At 57.8% G+C, this 27344-nt stretch overlaps 1 protein-coding gene across 3 annotated transcripts in view; it reads right to left on the reverse strand.

Moving 5' to 3' along the window:
• The window catches only part of COL18A1 (collagen type XVIII alpha 1 chain), an 84981-nt gene that overhangs the window by 45904 nt on the left and 11733 nt on the right, over positions 1-27344 (reverse strand). The window contains exon 1 of one of the 3 annotated variants that reach the window (XM_080656448.1): positions 3371-4042. The exons of 1 other annotated variant lie outside the window; for it this stretch is intronic. In XM_080656448.1, coding sequence (XP_080512574.1) covers positions 3371-4037 — 667 coding nt within the window. In that variant the 5' untranslated portion in view covers positions 4038-4042. Of the gene's footprint in view, positions 1-2662; positions 4043-27344 lie in introns of those variants that run through there. One more of the 3 variants, XM_080656447.1, reaches the window with a different exon arrangement.

Below are 27344 nucleotides of genomic sequence, written 5' to 3' on the forward strand. Positions count from 1 at the left end.
TGTTCAGCCCTCTCTTGTGTAGCTTGGATCCTGATGACAGTGTGTCCACAGCTAGTTGTGGGATGAAACCTGACACAGGAGAGAAGCAGCGAGGGCAAGACATGGGGAGAGTGGTCCTGGGGGTGAGGGCAGAGGAGGAAGGCAGTCCCCCACAATGCAGGTCTGCAGAACCTCCCCTTCCAGGAGGGGCCGCCTACAGACACCTGCCCCTCTCGCCCCCAACCCTGTCCCTCTGACCTGAGCGCCCTCCTTGCTAAGGGGCAATCCCCTACTGGCCCTCCCAATGTGGACACAGTGAGGACCTGGGACCGGCGCCTGCCTCCCCAGGGTGGGGCCTCACCCACTTTTCTCTGTGGCCTGAGGGACACGTTCACAGATGGCAAGACCATGAACTGAGTGCTCAACAGTGAGCTGACCGACCGGCAGCTCCAGCACAGGGCTCCCAAGGTGGCCTCCTCCCTCCTGACCACCTCCCCGCGCCCAGCCACTGGCTGGACTGCCCCAGCTCCTCCTCACCCCACTCTCCTTAGAGGAGCAGGTACAGGGGAGGCCCTTCTGGAGGGTGGACAGAGCTGTGGCCTCAGGCTGGTGTGCTGGGACCAGGTGACCCATCCACACCCCACTGGCCCAGCACGAGGGGCGTGGGGGCCAGCTCCGCCAGGGCCTGCAGCCACCCTGCAGGGCACCCTCAGGAGGAAGGATGGGAAAGGTGGTGGGGCAGCTGAGACCCTACAGGCGGTGCTGGACAGGTCCGGGGAAGGAAGCAGCACCCGGGCTCAGGCCTCCCCCTCCCCCACCTAGAGCCCCCCCCCCCATCACACACACACACACACACACACACACACACACACACACACACACACAGCCCAAGGACCTCACGAGGCCAATGATGGTTGTTGCATCCCAGCATCCCCACTCACCTGTCCCCCCACCTCGTCATGGGGTGGGGAGGGGGACATTCACCAATACAGGAGAGGGGCTGGGGCCTTCCTGGTCCCTCCACTCCCCACCTGGCCTTCCTCCTCCTCCGCCTGCCTCCAGCATGCAGGGGTGGGAAGGCCAGGTGGTGGGTGGTCCTCACTAAAATGCCAGAGGAGGAGGGAAACGCCCGGGGGACCCTCCCCATCCAGGCCACACCAGGAGGGTCCCTGGTGAGATGAGCTGAAACCCACCACCAGCCCGAGGGGGCGGGAGCAAGCAGTGAGCGCTGACGGCAGATTCCCCCAGGACCCTGCTGGGAACACGGCCTCCCTCGCACGCGGGGATCCTGCCAATGGTGCAGATGTCCAGTGAGGAGTCCTCTTTACACCACTTGGCTGACCAGGCCAGCTGCGGTCAGAGAGATTCCCCGTCTGCGCCCCCCACACCCACACCCACAGGAGACCCAGGCCTTGTCCGAGGCCCAGCAGATCTGGTGTATTCAGCCCCTGGCGGAGGAGGAGGTGGAGTGGGGAGCGGCCAGGCTCCTCTACATGGAACAAGGGGCCCCAGCAAGCCACTCCCTGGGGGGCGGTCCCTGCCACACACACTCGGAGGGGACAAGGTGAGGAGAAGGCCCTGGCCAGCCCAATATTTGGGTGTTCCAGGCACCACATATGTATGGGGCGCGGGAACGTGCAGCTCACTGTGGCCCCCAACCCTGCACGTACCGGGCCTCCCAGCGCAGGCCCTGATGGGCTGTTTCTCTGCCGGACACACTCTGACCATTCCTGCTGGCAGCAGGGCCCAGCCCCCCATCGCTGTCCGCAGCAGCCGTCCTCCCTCCTGTCCAGTTTTTGGTGTGCCCCTTCCTTGGGGTTGGGCACTACCCATCATTGGCACTTGCTCCTGCCCTGGCTGGGGCCTGGGTGCTAGCAGCCCCCTTCACTTCACCCCAGGCCTGGCACAGGGTGCCAAGGAGTCACCCACACAACCCTCAGGGGCCCAGTATGGGGATACCCCCTTGAGATCCAGTGCAGCCACCCCACCCCCATTGCCCAGCTCCAAAGCCCAGTGCCTGCAGGGACGGATGAGTGGGCAAGGTTGCTCCCCACAGAGAGGAAAGGGAGGGGACACGCAGAGCCCGACACGGATGGGGTCTCTAAGAGCAACCAGGGAGCGGGCTCTGCTCGGGGGCTGGGCCCCACCGTGGAGCTGGGGGCTGAGAAGGCTGCGGCTGCCCCTCCCGCTCCCCACCAGAGGAGCAGAGATGTGCGCTGGAGCGCATGGCCCCAGGCTGGGATGGCCTCACTTGAGCGCCAGACTCACCGCCTGCTGGCATGGCTTGCCCCTCCCTGTGGCACTCACCCCCACCCCCTTGCCCCAATCAGACTGGAGCAGCAGCCAGAAGCAAGTGGGAATCCTGGCTCCCTCGGCACATCATGCCCGTGCCCTCAGCCTCCCTTCCATGACGGGGTGTCTCAGAGCACTCATGAGTGAAAATGCTTGGGCAGGGGCTGCTCCCCACGCACGGCCGTTTCGCACACAGAACCCAGGGTCACGTGCCGTTCTCTCCAGACCCCAGCCTGCCCCCAGCAAAGGAGGTGTGGCACTCCTGCCTCCCGAGGGTCCACCAAGGCCAGCACCGGGGGCAAAGGGGCCTATGCCAGGTTCACACCAGCCCTGGCCAGGCTGCCATGAAAGAGCCAAATGGAAAGGGTGGGGCGGGCGGGCCAGGCGTTACCTGCAGCCGGCCCAATGAACACACAGTGCCCGTCCTCCCGGGCCGGGAGCGAGGCGCAGGCGACTGGCAGCCTGCCCCCGTCCAAGTGGCTCCAGCACGCGTCCTCCAGGGCCTCGCAGAACTGGCGGCAGGGTGGCGGGGAGGGCGAGGGGCCAGTGCCGCAGGGTGGGGCCAGCAGCAGGCAGAAGAACCAGGCGAGGAAGCGGTGGCAGTGCGTCCGGAGGAGGCCGCCCCAGGCCCGGGCAGCCGCCAGGACCTCCTCTCCACTCGAGTGGTGGAGGTGGTTGGGCAGCCAGGAGCGCCCGATGCCCAGGCTGCCGCAGACCGGCAGGGAGGGCGGCAGGGGCTGGCAGCGGCCGGCGACGTGGCGGACAGGCTGCACCGTGGGGGTCAGCCGGGGGGACCTGAGCAGTGCAAAGTTATCAGCAAGACCAGGCCCCACAGAATTAGCCCCGTGAGGAACCCAAGCACCACGGTCCCAGGTTGAAGCTGAGAGTGAGATCTGAGACAGACTGGCGGGGGGGTCAGAGGAGGCAGCCGAGGGGGCAGCGTGCGCGCCCAGGGAGCCCATCACCAGGGGAAGCAGAAGCGGCGTGCGCTCGAGGATGCCGGGCAAGAGTCCTTTGCCATCCAGATCCGGGGGCCAAGCTGGGGACTGCTGGCTTCCCCAGGGAAGGGCCCTGCCCCGCATGGAGGAGACAGCTCTACCTGGGGACTTCCGTGGCACCGAGGGCTCCCTGAGTAGTGCCCGGGGCCTGTCCGGGGAGGGTAGTGGCTGGGTGGGCACTGGCAGGCTGCCAGCCTCAGTCCTCTTCGTGTCCGGAGAGCTCAGGGCCCCACTGGTCAGCCAGGGAGTGGTCCCATTCTCCTGGGGGGCACTGGAGGGCCCTGGGAAGGTGAGGGGGCCTGTAGGGGTCGCAAGTGTTGGCATCTCCATTCTGGTAGCGTTCTCGGCGGGGGTGATATTACCCCATAGCTGGATGAAGCTCCGGATACCCATAGCCACGTTCAGGATCATGGCTCCGACGCCAGTAATATTCTCCCCCTTCGTGTCCGGGCTTGCCAGGGAAGGAGGACGGGCAGTGGAGGCCTCGCCCTGGCCAGCCTCCAGACTCTCCAGGGGCAGCTCGGGGCTGGCAGGCGCTGTCCCCTGCTCGGTGGGGCCATCCTGAGGGGCTACCTGTGTGGTGGTATCCTTTGTGGGCTGCACAGGTGGGCTGCCTGGGGCCACGGAGACGGGGGAGGTGATGGGCTGATCCGTGTTAGTGGACCACAGCCAGTCCAGCAGATCCGCCGGGCTGGCGGCGAGGCAGCAGGTGAACAGCAGCAGCAGCAGCAGGGGCAGGCCCAGGCGGCTGCTGGGGTCGGGAGCCATCGGGCTGTGTGCACCACGGAGGAGGGCGGGCAGGCGTCTGCCCTGGGGAGGTGGGGCCAGCCAGCACCCGCCCAGCCCACCCTCCCTGCCCAACCCTCCCCGCCCACGGTCAGCAACCCCATTCATGTTCCCGGCGGCTCTTTCTTTTCACTCTCATGGAAGAAAAAAGACAGAAACTTCTATATCAGAGCGACATTGAGAAGGTCTCACACCTCCTTAAAACAGCCACAGACTCCAAGAGGCCCAGGGGACATTCAAGCACGTTCACTGGAATTCCTAACTCGCTGAGCTGTGAGCTGCAGGCCTCGCTGCTCCTCGCCAGACTACCGCGGATCCCTGTGCTGCTGTGTGTGAAAAGGGGGTCTCCAGGCCAGCACCCTGACCCCCAGGGCAGCTTCTGGAAGGAACCTCTCGCTGGCCCTATAGCCTGAGCACCCTACACAGAGCCCAGCTCCAAGAGAAGGTGCCTGGCACAGCCCCCTGGGGGTGGCTGCTCGGGACAGGGCTGGGGCCATAGGACACCAGGGGGCAGCCCCCAGCCCTGCGCGCAGAGCTGCTGCAACTGAAGAACAGTGGGGGTCCCCGCCTGCGCAGCATGGGACTGCACGCCCTGCGTGAAAACTGAAACTTGGTGCAAGTCCAACTCCTCAGTTGCAACTGTTGCTTCTGAGAAATTCAACATCCAAGGAGGAGCCGGGAGGGACCTGGGCTCCCACCTGCTTAGAGGTGCAGCTCCTAGCCTGCCCGCATCCCCCCCCCTGCCCTCCCCCCTGCTTCCGCCATCTCTCGCAGACGCTGGCCTGTCCTCACCCCATCTCACCAGAGACCTCAATCTGGGCTCAAACACTGGTGACTTGTGGCCTTCTGTAACACCTAACCCAGCCGTGGGCAAACTACGGCCCGCGGGTTGGATCCGGCTGTTCTATCCGGTTCTCTTGCTCTCCCCTCCGCTCCTTTACTTTGAATTTATATTAGTTCACACAAACACTCCATCCATGCTTTTGTTCCGACCCTCCGGTCCAGTTTAAGAACCCATTGTGGCCCTCGAGTCAAAAAGTTTGCCCACCCCTGACCTAACCCCTTTCTCACTGATCAGAAAGGCTCTCTCGGGGCTGAACCTGCTCGTGCCACGTTCATCACACTTCTCAGTCCTGCAGGGGTTTCTGGTGAAACCCTGAGAACTACTTAGAAGAGACAGGACACGCAGCAGGGGTATGACACGGTGGGAAAGGAGGGTTATGGGACATACTGAGACTGCCGCTGCCGCTGACAGCAGGTTCCACAGGGACAGCCGTCCTCCCCTGCCACCACCATCCCCCAGATCTCAGTCTCTGTGTGGACAGCAGGAAGTGCCAGGTCACCCCTGCCCACAGCCTGGGTGCCAGCCCTGCACGGGGCCCCACCCTGCCTCCTCTCAGCCCTGTCTTCACCGGGCACCTCTTCTGGGCTGTGTCTCAGGAAAGGACGGGATCTGGGCACTGCCACTGCTCCAGAGGGCATGAGCCAGGCAGCCCGCAGCTGGACAATCCCATGTGTCCCCATTCCTTCCCTGTAACAGCCTCAGCTAACACTTCCTTCGTCCAGGCCATGAAAAGGATGCTGCCGTGTGGCCATAAGCTCTGCCCGTGCCGGCTTTGGGGCTGCTCGGATTTACCACGAGTGCTGGTGTCTGCTTTGATTATGGCTGCCACCCTCCCTTTGCAGCCAGGCAGACCCCACTGCCCAACACCCACCCTCTGTGCTGCCCACCAGAGTGGGGGTCCCAGCCGTGGGCAGCAGCCGGAGGAGTGCAGGTGGGGGATGTACCCATCCACACAAGGACCCCTGGTTGGACAGAAACCGCTCCGAGCTCTGTCCCGTCTGGCACCTCCCAACAGGGCTGCCGGTAGCTCAGAGATGCCCAGCTGACCAGGCACGGGGTCAAGTGCCTGCCTTCATTCTGCGAGCCTGTGCCCAGCAGCCAGCCTACGAATAAAGAAACAGAGGCACAGAGACCTGAGGGCTGGCTCTAGTCAGGCGTCCTCAAACTACGGCCCGCGGGCCACATGCGGCCCGCCGAGGACATTTATCCGGCCTGCCGGGTGCCGCTGCCTGTCCTGCTTAGCAGCCGACTCATCCCGGGCCCGCAGTGCGCATAGGAATTTGTTCATAGTTTTTTTTTAAACTACAGTCCGGCCCTCCAATGGTCTGAGGGACAGTGAACTGGCCCCTGTTTAAAAAGTTTGAGGACCCTGATCTAGATAATAGAGCCCAAAAGAGGAGAGCCAGAATGGGATTGCACACCCACATTCACCTGCTCACATAACCACACGCACATCCACACTCAACACTGCTTTAGCTACCACTCTACACTAGATCCTGCGTGTGCTCTGCACACCAGCTGTCCATCCCTTTGCCTGAATCCCCTCGTCACCCCGTCTTCTCCAGGCTGTGCTGGGGGTTTCAGCCCACCTTCCCCTGGGCTGCGTTCAGCAGCGAGAGCAGCTCTGTTCAAAGAGCCCTGAAGTCAAGTCCCGCCCCCCGACCCCCTTAGGTCCCCAGCTGGGAACATCGGAAGGAATCAGCACATCAGCACGCTTTAGGACAGCCCCCCTCAAAAGGTGGGGGATCCATATGCAAACATCTGTGTCTCAGGGAGGCCCTGTTACCAACATAATCCCCTCTACGCTCAGAAGTCTTAGAAATGCTCAGACAATAGTCTTGAAAAGTCACTGCCACTAATGTGATTTTATGCCTAAAGTGTTCCTGGAAAATCTCCGGACAGAAATTCCAAAGGCCGTCCTCCTTCTCCTGCCCGGATGGGAGAGGGAACTCTGGGCTCATGTGTGGCAGAGCCAGACGCCCTGTTGGGGGGCTGCCCCCTTGTCAGTCCAATGTCCTGGGCACTCATTACTCCCTGGGCCACTTGCTCAAGTCACTGTTTCCAGACAGAGCCAGGAGCGAGGAACCAAGGAGCCGTGGCTGCAGAGCGAGATGGCAGCTGCTGCCCGGGTGAGGGGCAGGCTCTACAGGAGGGCAGCAGCGGCCCCACCAGGCTGAGCCAACCCTGCAACGCAACCCTGCAACCCCTCCGTCCTAACCTTCCAGACCTCGCCCTCCCTGCCCACCGCGGGGCCTGCGCCCGGCCCCGAGCCCTTGCCGAGCATCACATGCCTGCAGAGCTCCTGGTGACTGTCACATGCAGCTGGAGGAATGCGGCATCGGCCTGCAGGCCCTGGGATGTCACCAAACAGTGAGGGGAGTCCTGGGCCCGAGTGCAGACAGGTGAACGGCACTGAGTCACAGGGTGGCTGCCGCCTTTCCGGGGTTCTCATGACATCCTTGGGGCAAACCAATCAAACACTGGCTGTGAACAGTGGGGGCCTCTGACTCCAGCAAAACACCTTTCTCTGCCTTCACTTCCCCTCCTGTCCTGCCTGAAACGCCCTCTTCTCCTCTGTCCATGACACACAGCTCATGGCTCTAGTCCATCGACCCCTCCACACATTAATCCACCCCCGTAACTCTACGCGTGCGCGCGTCCATGTATGGATGTGTTTGTGTCTCTGTGCACATGTATGCATGTGCATTTGTATCTACATGTTTGTCACTATGTTCGTGTGCATGCATGTGTGTGCACATGTGAGATGTGTTTGTGTGTGCACATACATGTGTGTTGTCTGCTCCTGCACATTTCCACTCACTCCCATGCAGAGAGTTTCCTTGGGATTCCCGGATGCCTGGGAGGCTCCAGGTCCAACTTGGGTCATCCTGGCCCTTCACAGCCGCACAGCATGTGCCCTGGGGAGGGGCATTAGCACTGCACATGGAAGGTGAGCACACACCTCCGTCCGCATGGCTCTCACTCTGAATGATCCCGAATCCACAACCTTCCGAGTGCCGCCAAGCCTCTCAGCTCCCTCAGGCCGGTGTGCTGACCGGGTCTTCCATGTGCCTGTCTCGTCCTGTGTCCAGAGCGCAAGGGCACCACCCTCACTCATCCCCAGGATCAGTACTCAGGATTGCTCCCCTCCAGCACCGTGGGGTGAGGGGACGGCCATCCCTTCCTTAACCTCAAATCCTACAACTATACTGAATTTATTACTTAGTTGTAAAGTTTTTTAGTGGATTCCTAAGGGACATACACACACACACACACACACACACACACACACAGAGTATATATCCTATGTAATAAGAGCATAGTATGCAAAAAAGTGTCCCCTCAACCAGGAGGTCGTCCAGGAGTTCAACCAGGGGGCAGGGCTGGCTGGTGGAAGGGAGGGAGTACCCGGAGGGACCCTACCAGTGCACTGGGCCTCTAATGTGTGTGTTCATGTCATCTGTGAACAGAGCACAATGCTTCTTAACAGATGGTGGGAAGCACCAGCCTTTCACCAGGAAGCCCGATGTTAGTGTGAGCTTTCAGCAGGTTGAGAAAGTTCCCTTCTATTCCTGTTTTGCTGGGCGGTTTTTAAACATGAAAGGGTGTTGATTTTCGTCAATTGCCTTTTCTGTGCCTAAGATGATCATGTGATTTTTATTTTTTATTCTTCTGATAGGATGTGTTACATCAATTTTTGGATGTTAACCAGCCTTGCATTCCTGGGATAAAGCCCACTTGCTCATAATGTATAACTGTTCTATGTTGCTGGACTTGTTTGCTAGTATTTAAGGACTTTTGTGTCCACATTCACAAGAGATACTGGTCTGTAGTTTTTCTTTTAGTGTGTGATGTCTTTTTCTGGTTTCTGTATCCAGGTTATAATACTAGCCTCATAAAATGAGTTGGGAAGTGTATTGCCCTCTTTTATTTTCTTGAAAGTTTGTTAAGAACTGGTTTTAATCCTTCTTTAAATGTTTGGTAGAATTCGTCCGTGAAGCTGAGCTTTTCTTCATGTAGTTTTTGGATTATTAAGTAAATTTCTTCACTTAAGATCTATTCAAATTATCTATTTCTTAGTGAGTTTCAGTAGCTTATATCTTTTTTTTCTTTTTTAAAATTATTTTTTTTGTTGATTTCAGAGAGGAAGGGAGAGGGAGAAAGAGATAGAAACATCAATGATGAAAGAGAATCATGGATTGGCTGCCTCCTACATGCCCTCTACTGGGGACCAAACCTGCAACCTGGGCATGTGCCTCGACCAGGAATCCAACCACGACCTCCTGGTTCATAGGTTGACATCAACCACTGAGCCACACCAGTCGGGCAGTAGTTTATATCTTTGTAGGAATTTGCCAATTCCTATGCAGTTATCTACTTTGTTGACATACAATGGCTCAAAGTACTAGGTTAGAACACTTTCTGGGGTTAGAACAAAGCTGAAGGACTCACACTTCCCAATCTAAGTAGCCAGGACAGTGTGGTTCTGGCACAAGGATAGACACACAGATCAGTGGCACAGAGTTGAGAGTTCTGAAATAAACTCATACCTCTATGATCAACCAATTTTTGACAAGAGTGCCAAAACCATTTAGTGGAGAAAGAATAGTATTTCGACATGGCTGCTGGAACAATAAGATTGCCACAGGCAAAATAATGAACTTAAGACTCTTATCTCACACCACAAAAAGTTAAATTAAAATGGATCAAGGACCTAAATGTAAGAGCTAAAACTATAAAACCCTTATAAGAAAACATAGGAGTAAATCTTCATGACGTTGGATTTGGCAAAGGGTTCTTACATTTGACAGCAAATGCCTAAGCAACAAAAGAGAAAAATGGATAAAGCAAAATTTAAGTTTTGTGCTTCAAAGGACATCAACAAAGTAAAAAGACAACCCACAGTTGGAAGACTATATTTGCAAATCATATACCTCATAAAGGACTTTTATCTATAACATACAAAGAACTACAACTGAACAAAAAGAAAAACAATGTAATTAAAAAGCAGGCAATTGAATCTGAATAGACATTTCTCCACGGAAGACATACCAATGGCCAACAAGCCCATGAAAAGATGCTCAACATCACTAGTCATTAAGGAAATGCAAATGAAAACCACAATGAGACACATCTCACATCCACTCGTATGGGCTAGATGCTAGAATCAAAAAGCCAGGTAATAACAAGTGTTGGGGAGGATGTGGAGAAGTCAGAACCCTCACACCCTGCTAGTGAGAATGTAAAACAGGTGGCCACTTAAGAAAATAGTCTGGCCATTCCTCAAATGGTTAAACACAGAATTATCCTATGTCTCAGAAATTCCACCCTAGGTATATACACTTAGTGGTCAGATTATGATGATCTCTGAACGCATAATAATCTGGCCACTCAGTGTGTGTGTGTGTATATATATGTATATATACACACACACACACTAGAGGCCCGATGCATGAAGATTCATGCAAGAATGGGCTTTCCTTCCCCTGGCTGCCAGCACTGCCTTCGCTCCAGCCGGAACTGCCTTTCCCCCTTCCCATGCTGCCCAGAGGCCCAGAGCGGCTAGTGCGGTGCCTGTGTATGCAAATTAACCTGCCATCTTTGTTGGGTTAATTTGCATACTCACTCCTGATTGGCTGGTGGGTGTTGCGAAGGTAGTCAATTTGCATGTTACTCTTTTATTAGTGTGTGTGTGTGTGTGTGTGTGTGTGTGTGTGTGTGTGTTAGAAGGCCCAGTGCATGAATTCGTGCATGGGTGGGGTCCAGCCAGCCTGGCCAGGGGGAGGGAACATGGGCGGTTGGCCAGCCTGCCTGCTGGTCGAACTCCTGGTTGAGGGAACAATTTGCATATTAGCCTTTTATTATATAGGAATATACACTGAGTGGCCAGATTATTATGATTTCACAGATTATAATAATCTGGCTACTCAGTGTATACCTAAGAGAAATGAAAACATGCCCCCCCGCACACAAATTATGTACAAAGGTTCATGGCAGCATTATTCACATTAGCCAAAAGGTGGAAACAATGCAAGTGCCCACCAAATGCTGAATGGATGGAATGTGGCCCACCCATGCCATGGAGAATTATTCAACCATGAAAAGGAGTGGCATATGGACACATGACAACATGGATGAACCTTGAAAATGCTATGCTCAGTGTAAGAAGCCAGACTCTAAAGGCCACATACTGTACGGTTCCATTTACATGAATTGCGTAGAATAGAGAAAGCCATGGAAAGGAGGTGAGTGGTTGCTCCCGGCTGGGGGTGACAACTAAAAGGTTTCTTTCTGAAGTGATGAAGACGTTCCAAAATGGTCTGTGATGGTGGGTGCGTGTATCTTTGAAAACACAAAACCACTCAACCATAGACTGTGAGTTACTGAATTGCATGGCATGTGGATTGTATGTATCTCAAGGGGGACTGTGTCAGATTTCAAACTACACAATCCTAAGTGCTGCTTCGTTTGCATTTATTTGATTGTTAGCATGATTGATGTTTTAAAATATACTTGATGTATTTCTTTCCTTTTTAAATTCCTGTTCACCTTCATTCATTTTCTTGCCATTTTTTAAAAAAGAATAGGGATTTGTACCCTGGTCACCTTGGCTGCTAACAGAGCTTTTCAAGCTCATGACTGGCCTCATTCAGGAAACAGAGGGCCTCCTTCCTGCTCACCGTCTGCACACCAGAGCTGCTGCGATCGCTGCTGTGTGTGCGAGGCTGACAGTAGGGTGCTTCCTGTGTACAAGGCACGTGGTGGGAACCGCACTCCTCAGCCGCCTGGAGAACGCGAACCTCACACCTGCCATCGTCAGTCAGGAAGACGGGCGTTCTGGGCAGGAGGTGGCTGGCCCTGCAGTGGGAATGGGGCAGCGAGGGGACCCTGGCTCAGACCCCACACTACACTCTGTCCCTGTGCGTTAATTCTTCGCCTTTCAGGAACATACTTTCTTTCCTTCCTTCATTCAACAAATATGTATTGAGCTCCTACTGTGTGCCCAGCCCTACTCTGGGCACTGAACTGCATCAGCTACAATGCAGGAAGAGCCTCCACAAAGTGGGATGAAGGAGACAAAGCAGGGGGGTAAGAGCAGAGGACGCATGGGACGACAGCCCCAGACAGGATGTGGGACCAGGGCCTGAGCCTCTCGGAAGACGATGGACCGTAGCAGCAATGTGTCCTCCCATCCCCCCAGGAGGCTGGTTCCCCACCAAGGGACACTACATTCCTGTGTGGTGACGTGGCCTTTCCCTCGGAAGGGCCAGCCACCTGCGTGGCCAGCGGGAGGGGGACAGAGAGCTCTGCGGGCCGGCAGAAGAGACGGCCCCTTTCTAGGACCAGTGTCACCCCAGTGTCCCCATGAGACCTGCTTAGCAGTTCTTTACCAGGTGCAGAGTCCGGGTGTCCTGCCCGAGAACAAGGCCACCCAACAGGGCACACAGGGGACGGCGTTTCTTTCAAATAAAGGTTCTTGACCCGGGAGGTTAATATTTAGCCAGTGTTTTCACCAGAGCCTCCCGGACACCGGGCACCACAGAGCATCCTCCAGAGAAAGAGTGAGCTCTGGATGTGGACTCATCCCCACGACCTCCAAATACGGGCACAGCCTGCCCCCGTGACCTTCTGGAACTCACGAGAGCATGTGGGGAGGAGGGCAGGCCTGGACCAGGGGGGTCCCAGCACCCACACAGGGACACCGCCACCACCCAAACTCAGCTGCACTGCTGAGCTGGGCTTCTGAGGGCGGGGGCTACGGGGCAACAAGCGGCGGAGACGGGGACCGGCCAAGACATTAACAAGTGGACGGTTCAGTTAGGCTTTAGGAGTTTGGCAGGTTGCTCATTAACTGGATTTCACTGGAGGCTAGAGGGCCAGCTCACGCGCCAGGTTCCCACGGGGAGGGGGGAGGGGGGAGGGGGCAGCCGACCTGCTCAGCCCCCACCTGGGATAACTATGCTCCAGTCTGGTTGGGGTCACGGGTCAGGCACCTCCCATGTGCCAACACCCCAAGGATCCGCACACGCACGTTCATGTCATGCCACCAGGGCCTGGGGGGCTCAGAAAGCGTCGCAGCAGGCTGAGTGTTGGCCCTAAAACAATTTGCCAAAACCCATGGCACCTGTGAACATGGCCTTAGCGGGATAAAGGGTCTTTGCGGGTGCAGCGAGTTAAGGATCTTGAGATCATCCTGAGTGGCCCTGAATCCTATGGCAAGTGTCCTTGTAAGAGACAGAAAGGGAAAGACTCGCAATGGAGAAGTCACGTGACGGAGGCAAAGCCTGGACTGACGAGGCCAAAAGCCAGGGGTGCCTGGAGCCAGGGAGGCTGCAAGAGGCAGGAAGGACCCTCCCCAGAGACCCTGGAGGGAGCCTGGCCCGTGACACCTGGACCTCAGACTTCTGGCCTCCAGAACGAGAATCAATTGCTGGTTTTAGGCCCCCAGGAGTGATCATTGTGACGCAGCCGGGGAACGTAAGGGGTGCTCAGGACAGGTGGGAGCAGGTCAGGGGCCGAGTTGGAAGGGCAGGAGTAGAGAGCAGCAGAGCCTACCCGGAATCAGGGCTTTCCTGAACAGGCGGGCTTCGGACCTCGAGCCCCGAGCCCCGAGCCCCGAGCCCCGAGCCCCGACAGTGCTGGGCCCTCGTCTGCCGTGGGAAGAGCCCTCCTCCGGCCCTGGGCCTGCTGGGGACATGAGCATCTGCACGAGGTGAGGCAGCATGGAGCGAGAAAGGCCCTCCGGAGGAGGACCCGTGGAACAGCCACCTGTGCAACGTGGGGCGGGAGAATCGGAATCGGTCTGGTCACAGCCGCCCCTTAGAGGCCACCCAGGCCCCTGGACGGAGTCCCAGTGTCACATGGCCTCCCATCGCTACTGACCCGCCTCATAAGAAGGTGACCTCGTACACATAGTCCATGCAATGGGGTCAGTGCAACGGGCCCTTCACCTTTCTCTGGCCCCAGTCCCCTGGTCCGGCCCTGCTCTGGGCTCAGGAAGCGGAGGGAAGCGTGTGCCCCGACCCCCTGGGGCTCCAGGGCCTCGACGGCCGCAGACAAGGCTGTGATGAGTTGTTTTCTCTCCCCTGTGAAAATGTCCTGGCAAGGAAGCGGGCCGATACGAGGGAGGAACAAATGGAGAACACCTGGGCCCTCTGAGCGGCCTCTCCGGGTGGGTTTAGATTTTATGGAGAGGAGCAGGGAAGCAGAGGGGGGTGGCTTGCCCAGGAGGGTGTGGGAACATGCAGACACCCGGGCGCAGTGTTTTTGTTTTAAAGCATCAAAATGCCCAAATGTCCATTCCTTCCCTCCACACCCACAACTGTCTCCAGGCGGCCCCACCCTGGCTCCTGCCGGAGGGGCTGCTCCGGCCCTCACCTCACGCCTCTCACCTGCCCTCACCGTGCAGCTCATGGTGCCCAAGGGGCTTCCTCGCTCTTAGCCCCTCTCTCTCTATTTGCCGTCTGTACTCAGAGGAGCTGATGTGTATTACATTGGGGGCAAGAAGAACCAGCAGAATCCCACACAGCTCACAGGGAGGACTCCTGTCTGCAGCTGGCATTTTAATAACACGTGACAGCAGGTGTCCTCATTCTGACCTCGCTCTTCATCGCCAGCAGGCTTCTCTCTAAGCTGAGCTGGGCTCGAGGCATGTGGCCTGGGTCCCAACACGGAGCTCAGCTTCGCACCTGTCTCCCCTCACATGCCCGATGCTGGGAAACTATTTCTGGGAGAAATTGTCCCGTTCCCTTAAGAGTATGGAGCAAACTGCAGGAGACGTGGTTCTCTCCCTAAGGGAAGACCAGCCCTCTCCAGAAAAAGGACTCGTGTGTCTCACACACTGTCTGTGATGGGGGAGGGGAGGGGCCCTTGGCCAAATCCACTCACCACACCGGGCAGCTCTGCCAGGACCTGTGGGAATGGGGAGGGGGCACACCATCTTCTGCTGATATCACCCCCAACACGAGAAAAATAAAACTGTATTTGTTCCATGGAATAAACCAGGGGGGTGATAAGAAGGAAAATGTGCCTAAGAGACATGGGACGGGGGGCATCTGATGGTCCCACACCCCCAGAAAATGACAAAGCTCGATTCTGACAAAGATGGGGTGAGAGTCCTGGGGGTCTGGGCAGATTCTGCCAAGAGCAGCGCAGGGAGGTGGGCTCCCTCGAGGACGGTCTGTGTAAGCCCCAGGGCGGGGCCCGCAGGGGGTGGCAGGAGGTGCCAGTGTCCATCCTGGGGACACAAGGCCGCTGGCCACTGCAGTCCAGGACAACAGCCACAGCGCATCCAAATGCGTGTACCCTCCTTTGACCCACACATTAATTCAGAAGAAGCTGTGGCTCGCCCGGCTCCAGCTCTGCTCCCACCTTCCAGTAACCTGGGGGCTTAGAAGGCGCTCAGCCTGGGGCTGGCCAGGGGTCCCCGGTGTGCTGGGCATGCCCACACCAGGGGTGCGTGGGGGCCTTAGCATTTTGAAAAGCTCCTGGGTAATTCCTTAGGGCAGGTGAGTGTGCAATAAATTAGGCAGACCCAGGCTGCTTCCGGGGACCTGGGACAGACACCCAGGAGGTCAGCCCTCATCCGACCTTTGGAGTCACCGCCCCAGCACGGACCCCACTTATGAGCCAAAAAGTCAGGGCACCTCAGAGGCCCAGATCCTTCCATAACCTCCCCGACCCCAAGGAAGGGCACAATCAACTCCTCCCAGAGTCCAGGGAATGCGGTCAGGACGGCAAGCTGGTGCCAGAGCAGTCATGGAACACACAGCCATGGTTCGAGCTCTGCTTCTCTGCCTCCCAGACGCTGAGAAAACCTAACAGCCGCCCACCAGCACCACCCATGTTCCCTGTCCATGGCAACATGGAAGGGGCAGAAGGAACAGGGAAGCGAGCTACCAGCTGGCCCGGGGTTTCTCAGTTTGCTTTCACAGGAAGTCACCCAGACCCACTTCAGTCCAATTTTCACTTCTGGCTGAACACACGACCGGAGGCCATGATTCACTTCACAGGCTCGTACCCAGCGTCTGGGGTGTTCATGCAGGGAGGGTCCTTCCAACGCCAGGCTCAGTGCTGTCCCTTCAAATCCCAAACCACATCCGCCTCAGGCGTCCCAACGTGTTCGAAGTGCCAGTAACCGGAGGAAGACCATGCTGAGTGTGACCAGGTTTGCAAATGCTGATGCTATCTACCAACCACTGTGGGTGGAAGTCACCCTGGGTCCCTCCTGCAACAGGCTGTCATGTTGGCAAATGGCCACCAGGGGGAGCCACACACCCGGGGTTTCTAACCGAGGCTCTGTGCTCTGGTAGAAGAAATGAACCCAAAGTTCACATTTGTTCTTCACTTAGATTTTTTAAAAATTAAATCAATGTACATGTCGTAGTACATAAAGACCTAGTAAGTAAGGTTAATAACTCCCCCGGCCCAGTGACCTCTGCATACTCTGAGCCTCTGTCACTCAGGACTCCCCAGGCCAGGGAGGGCTGCGTCATGGGGGGTAAGCAGGACCCAGCCCTGCCCCTGTGCCACCGCCCCTGTGCTAGCAGCAGGACCCAGCCCTGCCCCTGTGCCACTGCCCCTGTGCCAGCAGCAGGACCCAGCCCTGCCCCTGTGCCAGCAGCAGGACCCAGCTCTGCCCCTGTGCCACCGCCCCTGTGCTAGCAGCAGGACCCAGCCCTGCCCCTGTGCCACCACCCCTGTGCCAGCAGCAGGACCCAGCCCTGCCCCTGTGCCAGTGGTCCTGGCAGAGCAGGTGGTCCTGGCAGAGCAGGTGCGTTTCCCCCCTGGACTTTGTCTGCCTGGGTCACTCTAAGTCAGTGGTCGGCAAACTCATTAGTCAACAGAGAGGCAAACCACAGCTCATGAGCAGCATGTGGCTCGCGAGCCGCAGTTTGCCGACCACTGCTCTAAGTGATGCTGAGCGGATGTTCAGATAGGTGGGTGCTTTATTCCTGGAGCACAGATTCCCCAAATGGGGTCACCAGGTCGAGGGGATGAAATCCCAGGATGTAAGTAACAGAGAGGGCCGAGTCCCCTCCCACAAGGACGCCTGAGCATGGGCCCCTGTGCACAAAAGCAGCCCTCCCTCCGCACTGCCATGGGTGGTCGGAAGTGGTATTTTGGTAGTGGTATTTCCTCTGTGTGGGTACTGGCATGGGATGGATGTGTTGCATGTGGAAGGGACATGAATCTTCGGGGTCAGAGGTCAGAACAATGTCCCCCCGCACCCCCTCCCCACATCCTACTCCCTGGGGCTGTGAGTGGGTATGTTTCCTGGCAAAGGGGGAGGAAGGGTGCAGGTGAAGGCTGCTGCTAACCAGCTGACCTTAAACAGATTGTTCTGGATTATCCGGATGGGCCCACTACACTCACAGGGGAAGGGGGGGTAGAAGATCCAGAACTAAGGCTGAACTGGTCACTCCTGACTGTGAAGATGGAGGAGGGGCCACAAGCCAAAGACAGGGGCGCCTCCAGAAGCAGGAAGAGGCCAGGAAACACTCTCCCCCGGAGCCTCCAGGGGACCCAGCCCTGCTGACACCCAGATTTCAGCCCAAGGCTCCCTTCAGTCTTCTGACCGACCTCCCTCTTACGGATAAATCTGTGCTGTTTTAAGTCCCTAACTTTGTGGTCATTTGTTATAGTGGCCCCGGGACACGCGTCCACCCGCACTCCTGCCTTTCCTCAGTGACCTTCACCTCTGACTGTCGGCACCTGCAGCTCCTCAGTCAAGGGGCCCCTTCTCCAGCGTCGCCCCAATACTTCAGGGGCTCCTCTGGCAGCTCTGTCAAGGTGACCTGTTTTCAGAGCACACGCTTCCTTCTGGTGTGCCCTCGCTTTCCCACCACACGTACGTTTTCAATCCCTTGGTCCCTCACCACGCGCTGGGGTTCCTGACCTGTCCCCTCAGAGCCACTGGGTAATTCCTGAACAGCAGCCTAATGTGTTCCATTTCCCTTGAACACCTGGACCTTCAGGCTGTTGCCTCTCAAACTGCGGGCAAGGACCAGCCACCACCCCCCAATCCGTGGTGGCAAACACTTTTGTAAAACACGATAAAAACGTCACGGCGATGCTGAATGGTTATAAACACCTCTAAATAGGTACTGCCACTCTGTGCCCACCTCAGCACAGACGGGGCCACTGCTGTGTGCACACCCAGCCCCAACCGCTCTGAGCACTGGTCAGAGGCTGGAATTCACGTTTACTCCCGTCACAGCGGTGTCTCATCGTGTGCTTCAAGCTGCGCGGACAGCCCTGGGCGTGCCGGTGAACAAGGAGGCTGCTTTCCACGAGAATGACATTCTGGCACCCCAGGTAATGCACACTCCCGACAGCTGGGTGGGCCAGGCGCCCGCCGTCCTGCGTGGCCAGTCATCAAGCGGCCATCGGAGGGCCCACCGCAAACAGGGCCTCGGGCAGGCTTGAACCCTGAGGGCCCCGCCTTTCCCTGGGGAAAAGCTGCCCCGCAAACCAGCCCCACCAGCCCCACAGACGGGCCCCAGCCCTGGACCAGGCAGGGGGCTGCCTGGCAAGGCTGGCAGGGAGGAAGGAGAGGTTGGCAAGAGAGCTCGGGAAGGAGCAGGCAGGGAAAGGTGCGCCCGACCCTACTCACCAGCCAGCGACAGCTCGGGGAGCCCACCTGGGGATGGGAGTGTGTTATACCTGACGGAGTGAGGCCGAGTGTGAGTGTGTTATGTATGTGTGGAAGGGAGTGAGTGCGAGAGTGGGTGACACACCCACCTCCAGAACTCGGGCACTTGAGCCAGCACAAACCTCAGAGGGGACAGTGAGACGTGCTGACAGGAGCCACGGGGGCTGGACACTCGGGGGACAGTCCATGGGTCCTCACGGCCCCTTCCTGTCTGCAGCCTGGGCAGCTCTGTCCTTGGCCTCAGCCCAGCCAGCGTCCAACAGTCACCCTTTTCACCTAATTAAAAACCCATCTTGTTCCAGATACAAGCTGGAAATGGGTATGCCATTAAGCTTTTAAATCACAAGAGATGTGGTCCGCAGGAAGTTGTAAGAACGAGCATTGGTTCATCTGCGGACAGGCTGGTTTTACAGGGCCCCAGGCACAGCCCCTCTTCATGCCCACCCAGCTCACGGGGCCGTTTCCCCTCAACACGGCTGGGCCCGGTCCTGACGGAGGCGGCTACTTCCCAGCCATGTCCGAGAGGAGGGAGGCGTGGTGTGCACGCTTCCCGTCTCCCAGGGGGCCGGGGTCACTTCTAAACGAGGTCCCCCTCAGGGACGACAGAATTGACTGTTAAAATCTGTGCCACCCAGGGGGGCATTTCACTGAAGAGAGAGGGAGTAAGAGGACACCGAAGGCAGGATTTAAAAAAATAATTTGTATTAATTTCAGAGAGGAAGGGAAACAGAGATAGAAACATCAATGGCAAGAGAGAATCCCTGATCTGCTGCCTCCTGCAGGCCCCACACTGGGGACTGAGCCTGCAACCCAGGCACATGCCCTGACCAGGAATCGAACCGTCGAACCATGACTTCCTGGTTCGTAGGTTGACGCTCAACCACTGAGACACCCCGGCTGGGCAAGGCAAGATTTTAGATGGATCCTCTGTTCTTTCTCAGAGACGTCACTGTCTACAAGGGCCCCAAATGACCCCAGCCCAGGCCAGACCTGACCCCTTCACCCCAAGGAACCTCCTCGGGTCTCAGCCCCTCTCCGTGGGCTCCAGTGTGCAAGCTCAACCCCGCCAGGACCCTGGCCAGGATGAGGTGGTGCCCCATCTCTCTCCCCACCAGCTGCCAGCTTGCACCCTCACACTCACCCAAAACCACCCGGCTAACAGTCACATAGTAAAGGAGGGTGCTGGCAGAAGGCCCGAGCTGCAAATCCAGTCTCTCCCTCGCTCTGGGTTTCTTCTCCACGTTGATGATAAATGTAGTTGGAACCGCCCTGAGTACAGATGCCACAGAGTCCAGAACTGTGGGGTCACCAGCAAGTCCCCTGTCTGCAGGGCGGGCTGAACAGAAGGACCAAACTCTCAACGGGGCCCCGTCCATCCACATGGCCAGGCTTCTGAGTGGAGAGCAGGTTTCAGGGCCCTCACAGCTGTCCCCGCAGAAGTCACCCTGATGCCCTGCTCCTGGGCTGGTGTCCAAGGGCAGAGATGCCGCTGCACCCCCCAGTCCTCCTGCAAAAGCACCACTGTCCCCCCGACCTGCCCCATGAAGCCATTCCCTTCAGGTTTCCAGAGAGCTGGCTCGTGGGCCTGGGGGTCCCTGAGAGGCTGGCCAACATCCCCTGGCGCCTGTCCCCAGCCTCATGTTTCTCAGCACCTTTCCGACATCCTCACAGTGCCACCTGCAGCCGAGCTCTGTGAGCCCATTTGCAAGAGAAAAACCGAGGTGCAGAGAAGACACAGGACCCACTCCTGGGACACAGCTGGCCAGAGGCCTAAAGGAAGCAGATGTTGAGGCGCACGGGGAGCCAGGACTCAGGAATGCATCTTGTTGTGGCTCCCCACCGGGTCCCCAGCCTGTTCTTACAGGTGGCACCTTGGTAAGTTTAAGCCTGATGAAGGCCAGCCGGGTTCGGTGAAGGGTCTGCTGGGGACCCGCCTGCACAGTTCACAGACCTTCTCAGCCCCCAGTCCCTCCCAGGGTATTGCCCAGCCCAGCTCAACACCTTCATCCCCCAAATGGGACCAGGATGGTCCCATCCACACATGTGGCCGGTAGCAAGGACCTAGGATTTGCAAGTTTTGTAAGGTTGTACCTATAAAAATGAAGACTTTTTTCTTTACTTTTAAGATTGGACGAAATGTTCCATCACATCATCCAAACTTCCTCCCGACATCTGAACAAACGACGGCTTCTTTCTCCTCATTCTCCTACGATACTTATAGGTCAAAAGAAATCAAACATTAAAGAGAGTCCGTGACCCCTTTCAAAGTGAAACCGGTGTCATTATTTTCTTTGGCTAAACGATCATGTCGTCTCAGAGAAGATTAACATCTGTGCATCGCCGCTTTTCTCTGGAGCCTATTGGGAGTTTTCTCAGTCGTCACAGGGAAAGGGGACAATGAGGGTGCTCTGGAGGGGACATTTCTCGAGGCCAAGTCTGGTGGGCGGACAATGGGGTCCTTCTGGCAAGTGAAGCAGGGTGGGAGCTCCGGCCGGAGCGGTCTGGGCTGCCTCTTCCCAGCAGGCACCTGGAGCAGGTCCCAATCACAAGTCCTGTGTCAGCCCATCCTGTAGGCTGACCCTCCGCCAATCTCAGAAGAGGCCTTTGGAGTGCTCCTCCCCAGGGACCCAGCCTGAGGTGACCCAGACGCCCCCAGATGTCCTCCCAGCTCGAGGTTGCGGCTCTCAGTGCAGGAAAGTCTTTGACCGATTCACACCTGACCCCACCTTGATTGGACCAAGTCAGCAGAAGACATGGAGGCTGGGTCCCCGAGGCCATCTGTGCATGCCTCCTGCCACGGATGCAGAGCCAGCCGGGCATGGCTCAGGATGGCCTCACACCTCCCCTTCCTCCACCGCCCACGTGTGCCCCAGCCGGCCCAGCCCTTGCTGCGCCTGCACTAGTCCTGGGTCCGTGTCTGAAACTGCATCAAGTACCAATATGGAAAGCCACAGAGAGCAGCCGGGGGTCCTCCTGGGGCCCCAGGGAGGGTTCTATGGGATCTGGACACGTACCCAGCACAACGACTAGGCCCTGAGAATGTCACCCTCTTCTGGGGCATCGAGAGCCTCCACTGGAATGAGTCCTCCTCCCCCAGGCCATCAGGGTTGCCTCCCTGAACCCCATGGCTGTGTGTGGGGTGGGTCCTGCCCACCTAACCCGCCCTCCCCTGGCTGTGAGCAATGGGAGGTGGGGGGACCCAGGGCCCAGCACTGTCCCTGCACACAGTAGGTGCTTAAGGGAGGTCTCTGTAAACACCTCCCTGCTGCCCTTAGACCCCACGGAGGGAATGGAGCGGGGAGAGACCAGCAGAGCTCTGTTCTGTCTCAGACCCCCTCCCGGGCCAGCCTGACAGCCCAGATAAGCTGTTATGATTGGAATGTGACCTCTGGGGATGTCAGCCCCCAGCCCTGCAAATAAATCACCTGCAAGACAAATGACCAGGCGCCTGCTGGACAGCAGACTGCGGGCGTGCCCATTCCCCCCACGTTCCTGTTGGTTCCTCCTGATCCCCTGCCTCGGGCCTGCGCCACCCGCAGACCTGCCATGTGTGTGAGGTGACCGTGGCGTGACCATTCTGGTGGGGCCTCGTGACCCCCGCTTCCTGGGCTGGCCTGTCCCTACTAAGGGCCTGCTGATGAAAGGCTGGGGCCAGGGGCTTCTGCCAGAAATCTGCCCAGCCATAGAAGGCCTCCCGGGGGGGTCTCTGCCTAAAAATGAAAGCAATCTCACCCGAGGACCACGAGACCTGAGGCCAGGACCAGCCCTCTCCACATTCTTGGGTTTTCATCGGCTTAGGCAGCCACCCACGTTCTCTACCCGCCTTTGTAACTGGACCCAGGGTTACCAAGAGTGACCCTGAGCCTGCCCTGGCTGGGCCCAGCCCCTCCTCTGGGGAAAGGCTGAGGCACCCCACCTGGAACCCCCTCCCCAGCAACCAGGCCGGTGGCTGAGGGCCTCTGGGTGTCGGGAGGCCCCCCTTCCTGCCATGTTAATCCTTTCAAGCAGCCTGCCCTGCCGGAGGGCAAAGGGACCCACCACAGAGTTGCAGCACAAGCAGGGACACCACCAAGACCCCCAGGGCCCAACCCCCACGCCTTGGACACACATTCCGGCCCCGCATCCGTGTAGAAGGAGGAGCAAGGCAGCCAGGAGCGGACCGCGGGGGACCCGCAGCTGAGGGTCACATGGCAGCCGTGACCAACTCACAAAGGTTGCTGAAGCAGCAGCTGAGACGGTAAACGGACCCAGCAGGACGGTGTCTGCACAGAACCCCAATTAGGCAGCCACTGAGTAACCGCCCAGAATGGCGCGCAGCCCAGGGAGCGCCTGCTTCCCTCTGCCTGCCCGGGGTGCTGCCTGGGTCACCTGCTCAAAAGCCCCAGCCCCAGTCTAGAGATGTTCCCTTTACATAAAAATTGTTTCAGCCCAGCCGGTGTAGCTCCGCGGTTGAGCATCAACCCAGGACCAAGAGGTTCAATTCCCCGTCAGGGCACATGCCCAGGCTGCCAGCTTGCCCTGTGGGGGGTGTGCAGGATGTTTCTCTCTCATTGATGTTTCTATCTCTCTCCCTTCCTGTCTCTAAACAATCAATTGAAAAGACATATTTTAAAAAATTTATTTTAAAAGTTGAAGATTTTATTTTATTATTATTTTGTAATCCTCCCTCAAGGATATTTTTCAATTGATTTTAGAGAGAGTGAGAGAGAGAGGGAAAGACAGAGAGAAACACATCAATTGGTTGCCTTCTACATGTGCCCTGACCAGGGCCTGGGCTGGAGAGAAGCCTGCAACCGAGGTATGTGCCCTCGACTGGAATCAAACCCAGGCTCCTTCAACTGGCAGGCCTATGCTCTATCCACTGACCCACACCAGCTAAGGCAAAAGTTAAAGAATGTACAGTGGAGTATTACTCAGCCAGGAAAAAGAGTGAAGCATTGACAGACTGTAGTATAGATGGACACATGATGCTCAGTGACAGAAGCCAGACCTGGAAGGACACACAGTGTAGGATCCCATGGGGGCAAATCCACAGACAGAAGCAGGTCAGTGGCTGCCAGATGCTGGGGGAGGGGAGGGAGGGACTGACTGACAACAGGCAGTGTTTTGGAGCAGACAGAGTTCTGCAACTAGAGATAGGGATGGTTGGATAACGTTGTCAATGTCCTAAAGGTCACTGAATGGTTCACTTTAAAATGGTTAATGTTTTGCTGTGTGAATTTCACTACAATGAAAAGGAATCCGATTGTTCCCCACCCAAGGAGAGGGAGCACAGTATGCACATGAAAACCGCCCCCTCATATCCTGGAGTCTCCTGACCTCCAGTCCCCAGCCCTGGCCACACCCAACCAGTCACCACCTGCACCCAGTGGGCTGAGGGTGGTCGCCCCCCATGCAACACATTGGAGGTGAACAGCCTCACTCACCCACTCACTGCTCACGCCCCGCGGGCACCTGGGCCCTGATCCCTTGCAGCACGACAAGGGGTGCTCACAGAGGGACAGGAAGGGCAGCAGGAGGGCTGCACAGGGGAGGGGACATGAGCACAGCCACCCTGCAGGACTCGGAGAAGCTGCCAGGAAGCAGCTGGGAAGCAGCCTTCGCTGTGGAGGAGCTGGAGCCATTGGAGCCCCAGGGCTGTGAGTCACAGCTGCTCGGCTCCTCCTTAGTCAGAGCTGTTAGTCAGACCTGAGCTCATGGCTCAGGTGCCAGTCCAAATTCCTGAGCCCAATCCCGAGGCCTCACCTTGCTCTGTCAGCCCCGAAGCAGCAGCAGCAGGCCCAGCACTCCCCGAGCTGACTGCCAAGAAGTCAGAGCCAACCGTCTACTGAGCACAGAAATCAGAACCCGGAGCCGGTAGGACTCAGGGCAGCTAACAGCGCTGGCTACTCAGGGCCCGTGGGACCCCATTGCCCAGCAGAGGAGCTGAGGCACCAAACCACGGGTCCAGCGGACCAGAGCCAGTCCACACATCAATAATGGAGCCCAACCTCAGCGCAGAGGCCCCGCAGCCCTGGCGGCCACCCAGAGCCTCCCACCGGGGAGGACGGCGGTGCCCTGACACGCAGGCAGTGAGGTCAGGCTGATGGGCCAGGGGCAGGAGGGGGCCTGCCCAGGAGGAGGCGGCGGCGTCCGACCCACACCCTCACCAAGCAGCATCCCGGCCAGCGCCCGCGGGTGGGAGGAGGGGATGGATGCCTCTTGGGGCTGCCAGTGAGTGGAGGGAGGCCCTGCCACTGGAAGCTCCTTCCACCACCAGGACCCCGAGTGAGTCTCAGCAACTCCTGAGTCTGGGGTCTTCCCACGGCCCCAGCCGCCCTGGGACCCCCGAACACTGCAGGAGGACAGACACAGACTGCTGTTGACAATCATTGGGGTAAAAACGAAGTCTTTCTTCCAAAAAACTGGGGTGTGTGTGTGTGTGTGTGATCTGGCCACTTAATGTTTGGTCAAGTCTGAGCGTACTACCTCAGCATCAACCTGGTGACTCACGGCCCGGGCCCCGCAGCAGGAACAGGGAGAAAGTGCTGCCCTGGGCTGACCCTGCGGAGACAAGATCTCGGAGAATGAGGCTGATCCACTGTCCTGAATGAAGTCAAGTGAGCACACGCACCCTAGTCACCCAAGCTGGTCTGTGCACTTGGACTTGACCTCCTGTGGTCCTGTATCCACCTGGGAAACTCCCAGCGGGCGGCAGCTCCCACATCTGTCTCTCTCCAAGTCACCTGACCACATTCTGGGAGGAAAAGGGGAGGTGACACTCCAAGGCACACACACTAAAAGGCGTGACTAATCAAGTTTCCAGGACCTGGGTGTCATCATTCTCAATCCCGAGCTTAGTGACGGGGCTTCCCAACTCCAGCTCCTACAGAGAAGGGAAGGCCGCGATGACAGCGGGGGGTTGCAAGCAAGGACACCTACAGCCTCCTGGCCTTCTAGGAACTGCCCCCAGGGCGGAGGAGCTCCCCACAGGACAGCCACCTCCCAGGAAGGACAACCCTCCCAGGAAGGACAACGCTGGCTCTCGCTTGGCCCGTGAGCATTCACTGGGCCCTGAGACGTGTGTCAGCCCTTCCTGCCCCCACCTGGCCTCCAGCCTCATGACCATCATGACCAGCTGGTGACTAGCATCCACCGGCCGCTGTCAAGAGGGGCCAGGCCAAATGGTGAAGGAGGTCCCTCTGCCCGGCTTCCCACATCCCCTTTGTATTCCCGCAGCTCCATAGCAACCACTTTCAGAACCCACCCAGGAGACCCTCGTGACCTGGAGGTGCGGAATGCCTCTGCATCCCGCCTACCTGCCACTGACGCCGTGGCCTGCGCCCCTCAGACACGCACTTAGAGCAGGGAACCGAGGACACCTCTGGCCTAATTCGTGAGCTTTTCATAAAACCCCTCATTCAAAAGTCCCTCCATCCATCCATTGGGAAGCATTTATTGAGCCCCTGCTGTGTGCCTGGCACACCATGTACCAGGAGGCTGCAGGCCCTGCTTGGGAAGGTGGCCCCGTCCTATTGGGAGGACTCAGCCAGGGCACTGATGCCCAGGGCACCAGGCAGGCAGGGCAAAGGCCAGCACCTGGAGCAGAGGGTGCAGGTGCCAGGTCCAGGTGGAGGCGTTTGCCAGGCAGCATAACAGTTCGTGAAGCCAGTGCAATCTCAAATCAGAGTTTCGAATGGTAGGGATAGGACCCTAGGGATAGGTCCCCCAGTGCCCCTTGGACCACCACCTACAGTCTCTTTCCCAGACGGCAGAGAGGCGGAAAGGGAGTTTGGGGAGGGGTGAGGGGGGTCTGCAGTCTCTTCTGTCTAGGTGGGACCAGTGACCAGCGAAGGAACCCCTGCCTGGGCTCCCAGCTACAACAGCACCTCCAAGGACAGGCAGGTGAGGTCAAGAGCAGGGGTGGGGGGTATCGTCTGGGATGAGGGGGTTATGGGGGGGCTGAAGAGCATGGGAGGAAGCTGAGTTCAAGAGGGAGGGGAGCGTGCACGGGATAGAGGGGATGCCCAGTGTGGCCTCTGAGCCAATTCCTGGGGTGCAGGTTCCACTCCAGTTAAGCCTCAAGGTTGGCTTGTGTTAAGTGTGTGTCTGTGTGTGAGGGCATGTGTATGTCAGCATGTGTGAGCATGGCTGTGTCTGTGAGTGTGTGTGAGCATAATGGAATGGGGGTGGGGGACCACCACCAAACTGTGGGAATAAAGGGAGCAGTGGCCCCAAGTTGAAGGTCAGGGGCTCCTGCACATGTAGTCGGTGCGAGTGCTCGGAGACCCCAAAGGCACAGCCATCCCAGAGAGGACCTGTGGAAAACACTCATGTGGTATACTTGGTCTCCCCTAAAGCTGGTCCCTGGCCTTGGTGTCAAGATCTGAAAGGCCCCCCCGCCAGCTCCCCCATCATCCCCAATTCCTGGGAGCTCGCAGGAGTGAGGATCTCCCTATCAGGAAGGCACCACGAGTGCATGGCCGACCTTGAAATGACCTAAGTTCGTGTACCTGCTGGTCCTTATGTCTCATGCAGGCGGGAGGCAGAGAAGGGCCTGCAAAGGCAGACGTTTCCCCATCAGATGAAGAGCAGGACAGGCAAGGAGAGAAGAACCCACCTTCTTGTTTGCTAACTACCAATGATTCCATCTCTAAGGTCAGAGGGGTCTGTCTGGGAGGCAGGCAGGCAGAGCGGTAGCCCAAACCCCACAGAGGGGAGGGGCACCACCCCCTTACTTTCAGGAGGGAGGGGCGCCATGTGCTCAGCCACATTCTGCACCCCCAACCTCAGGCCTCCCCCAGGGATGCAT

This window comes from Plecotus auritus (assembly GCF_963455305.1).
Source record: "Plecotus auritus genome assembly, chromosome: 2".
In the NCBI taxonomy this organism is placed as follows: domain Eukaryota; kingdom Metazoa; phylum Chordata; class Mammalia; order Chiroptera; family Vespertilionidae; genus Plecotus; species Plecotus auritus.